The sequence below is a fragment of the Phalaenopsis equestris genome, unplaced genomic scaffold, assembly GCF_001263595.1.
Source record: "Phalaenopsis equestris unplaced genomic scaffold, ASM126359v1 Scaffold224521, whole genome shotgun sequence".
NCBI classification, from domain to species: Eukaryota; Viridiplantae; Streptophyta; class Magnoliopsida; order Asparagales; family Orchidaceae; genus Phalaenopsis; species Phalaenopsis equestris.
Genome location: NW_018242599.1, coordinates 439 through 4,717, shown reverse-complemented (window position 1 = coordinate 4,717; position 4,279 = coordinate 439). Strand labels below are relative to the sequence as shown.

Genomic DNA, 4,279 nt, shown 5'->3' with positions numbered 1-4,279 from the left:
CAAGAGATTAGGGTGTAGAGGTGTTGGTGTGTGACATTCATTAAATAGCATGTCTAAATATACATTAAACATCATTTTAAGAAAATACATATAATACCTCAATTTCTTCAGATGTTTTCTATCATGCTCTAACTTGGAATCATTACAGGCTGCATGGGCACGCCTCTTTCTGCTCAGTGGCGAAAGATTTTGACTAAAATTTGATTTATATTTCTCTTCTCTATGATAAAATTCTTTTCTACTGGGAAGATTTCCAATATTCACTGTTGGATTATCAGTATATAGACTTCTACTTTCTAATTCAATATTTAAATGCTCTAATTTCAGAAGATACTGAATTTGTTTATCAATTTCCTCACGATCAGCACGCAATAATTCCCTTTGCTTCTGTAGCTTCTCCCGTTGCGCACTAAGCTCTTCAATAAAATGATTTATCTCAGACCACTCAGTCTGTCTCTGCTCTCGGTCACGGGCAATCTCCATCCTCTCATTTTCAAGTTGCTTCAACTCTAATGCAGCATGTTTCAACTGTTTCGCAATCTCTTCTTTCCGAGATGCAATACTCTGAAGCTCTTTGCTCTTTTCCTTCTCAAATGCTTCCTCTTTTTCTCTCAAATAATTTTCAACTTCCTCTCTCCTTCTACAAATACTGTTTTCCAACTCTTTCCTCTGAATCTCAAAATCATTAAGAAAATCTTCTTTTTCTTTATTAAACTTGACAAACCAATCTGAATGTTCGCGCTCCATCTTTCTCAAGAAGTCATCCCGCTCGTGAGACAAGGATTCAGCATTTTGCTTCAACTGATTGCGCAAGTTCTCCTTCTCGGCATTTAAACTGTCAAGTTCCTTCCTGAGGTACATGTCAACAGTTCTTCTCTCTTCAACTATTTGATCAGCTTCTTTCCTCAACTCCTCGCGTTTTTCATCAATTAGGTTCCATTCTATTTCAAATTTCTCTAGGTACATGTCAACAGTTCTTCTCTCTTCAACTATTCGATCAGCTTCTTTCCTCAACTCCTCGTGTTTGTCATCAATTAGGTTCCATTCTATTTCAAATTTCTCCTTTTCTGACTTCAATTTTTCCGCTCCAACTTCAAGTTCCAACTTTTGAGATCTAAAGCTATCAATCACTTCTTTCAATTTTCTTTCGAATACAAGCAGCTCATTTCTCTCATTAGCAGAGATAGCTAGTTTCTCCTCTGCACGAAGAAGTTGCATCTTCTCATCTTCAAGTGTAATCTTCTCTTTACGAAGTTCTTCATGCATCTTATTAATTTCCTCCTTTTCTTTTTGTACGTTCTGCATCTTTGATTCGAGAGATTTTTCTGTAAGAAGTACAGATTTCTCTTTTTCCTCTAAAAGCTGGAGTTTCTTCATTACATCCTCCTGCTTGTCTGAAATGGCATGGAGATCAGTTTTAACTGAATTTTCCATCTTCATAATTTGTTGCTCTTTCTGCTTGAGCTCAAACTCCCAGGCACTGCAGTCTTTAATTTTCACTTCTATCTCATCCTCTAACGATTTCCTTCTCTGCTCCATTTCAGCTTCAAACTCACAAGTTTTCCTTTCAAAATTACGTTGATATTCGGCTTTGAGCCTTTGCATCTCATCCTAAATGATTAAAAATGGTGAAGCATTAAATATTGCAAAATGAAGAATATTTGGACAACAGAAATACGAAAAGGTTCTAAATACTCACAAATTCTTTATTAGAAATCTTTTCCTGTAATATAAGCAATTCCCTTTCCTTTTTGTCAAGTAGAGCTTCCCTTTTAAGGACAGCCTGAAAACACAGAAACCCGCAGCAGTTGATCATAAAAAACATTTAACAACACCGAAAAAATGTCGTTTTGCAACAGATAGAGCAACACAAACCTCTTCTCCTGCTGCAAAAGCAGACACATCAAGCTCCAACTTAACCTTTCCCTCCCCTAAAATTGATGAATCTTCTTCGAATTTCAATCTTGCTTCTGCCAATTCTTTCTCAGCACGGCTTATTTCATTCAATCTTCCATAGAGATGCTCTTCCCTTCGATTGAGCAGGCTTTGCCCTTCCATTAATCTCTCTTGCTCTTGACGCAATATCTTATGGCTGTCATTCAGAGATTGCCTCTGAAGACTGAGCTCCTTCTCTTTGGCCTCACAACTACGATATAATTGATTGCAGAAAAAGAAATAAAGAGATCAATTGCAAGAAGATCCATAGTTACAAAAACATCATGTTGTAGCAGCAAGATAACAATCTTTTTTACTAGCAACTTAGTGATATTTAACTAGCGTACATAATGGCAAATAAAGAACAATATGAAAACATGTGCTTTCAAAAGTGGCGTAGGGATATGTGAGAAAACTGGGATGTCTCTCAAGAGACTCATTGGTGTATGCAGATTCCACTCTGTTGCCAAGTAAATTGGTCAAGATCTCGGCTTAAAAAATTCAAGTGGGAACACCCTTCAAATGTAATTATCCCTCCGTAATGGAAGAGAACTATCTGTATGCAGATTCCACTCTGTTGCCAAGTAAATTGGCCAAAATCTCAGGTTAAAAAATTCAAATGGGAACACCCTTCAAATTTAATTATCCCTCCGTAATGGAAGAGAACTATCCATTAAAGATGGTACACGGATATACTTCATAAGGAAGTGTTAAGGCAAAAATATTCCTCATGCCAGAGAAGAAAGGTTATTGGGGTGACATACGTCCTATCAATATTCCATAGTTACAACATCCAAGGTTTTACAAACCAATAAAAGAATCTAGGAGCAATGATTGTGATGTTTTAGATTCAAGTTAGGCAACTACACGCTGCACGTACTTGTTATTTAAAATTTTGAAAGCAAATGCACAAAGTCACCACTCCCACTAGCAAACCACACGAAAATGAAAGCTATTGGCCACAAGTCACTCCACAAGTTAAATAACATTGTTCAACTCCTTATTTAAACCCATGCGGTATATTTTGATTAAAGAATGTGAAGATTTGATCCAATCAGGAAAATTAATTTGGTTCAGGATTTGTTTATAAAATTTTCTAGGTAATGCAGCATTATTATAATTCTAATGAAAATTTAGTACAAATATCTAACCCCATAGTCTAGTAAAACCCAAAGGATAAACATTTGGTTAAAGATAACATCCAAAAAGAAGCTATTTTTTAGCCTACAATGAAGTTCCTACACTTTCCAAATCAACCTCTTACCAAATTTTTCATGCAATTCTGGCTAGCTCTAAGTAAAAAACTACAAGGAAAAAGATTTATTACACATTGAAAATAAGTATTGCATTTAATTAATACTCGACAAGTGAACAATAAAAGGAGGAAAAAGAATATTGAATATGCTCATAGATTAACCTACTCAGAGTGGAAAGAAACAGTTCGTCTTCTAAGTTCATCTTCACGAGCCTCTACATCCTGTAAGGTTCTTAGAGCAGCATTCTGACGACGCCTTCCTTCTGCTTGAGCAGCCTCTAACTCATGCGTTTTGGACTTTGCCTCATCAAACATCTTTTGTGCAGTTTGCATCATTGATTGAGCTTCAGTCAACTTACTTTCATAAGCAACTTTAATTTCAGCAGACTCAGCACGCATTTCATGCAAGGTCTTCTCAATCTACCAAACAAGAAAAGAAACTAACACATATACAAGAGATATATTTAAAGTTAACTCTTGCAAGGACAAAAAACTATACTCTTACATTCGCTAAGCATTCCTTTTCTATTCCTAAGGCCTTTTTCAGGTTCTCTTCGCGTTTCCTTGCTTCACCTAAAGCAGAGATATTTGCAGCTTTATCACGCGTATAAATTATCTCAGCTGACTCAGAAGCAGCTTTGATTTCATTGTATTTAGACTCCAAGTCTTTCTTTTCCAGTAAAATAAGCCCCATATTACATTGGTAATCATAAATCTGAAGAAAAATAAGACAATTGTAACTGAGATTAGAACAAATTCAAAAGAATGGAAGATCCATGTTTATATATTCCGACAAGTAAACTAAACTAATGAAGGAATTATACAGGAGAACTAAGTGTTTTAACCATTAAAAAATATTCTCAAATTTTAGAGCATTAAATAGCATGTGGTAGAATGGTTTTCACTTAGCAGGAAAAACAACAAAGGAAGAATTGTAAAATATGCACTAAGACTAGGTAAAAGTCAGGAAGCATTAAACTAATTACATTGAGCAGAATATTTTCAAATGTAAACACAAATGAAGACTCACATAAGCAAGTTTCTAAGCTAAAACTACAAATGTAAACACAAATGAAGACTCACATAAGC

At 35.4% G+C, this 4,279-nt stretch overlaps 1 protein-coding gene across 1 annotated transcript; it reads right to left on the bottom strand.

The window, feature by feature from the left end:
- Positions 1-15: 15 nt before the first annotated feature.
- Positions 16-3,905, bottom strand: LOC110037753 (protein CROWDED NUCLEI 4-like; the record flags this gene model as incomplete). The annotated part of the gene is given in 6 exon segments (XM_020742456.1): positions 16-861; positions 967-1,611; positions 1,700-1,783; positions 1,876-2,146; positions 3,357-3,610; positions 3,696-3,905. Coding segments are annotated over 6 exon segments (2,310 nt in total), but the record flags the coding sequence as incomplete, so codon positions are not given.
- Positions 3,906-4,279: the final 374 nt, after the last annotated feature.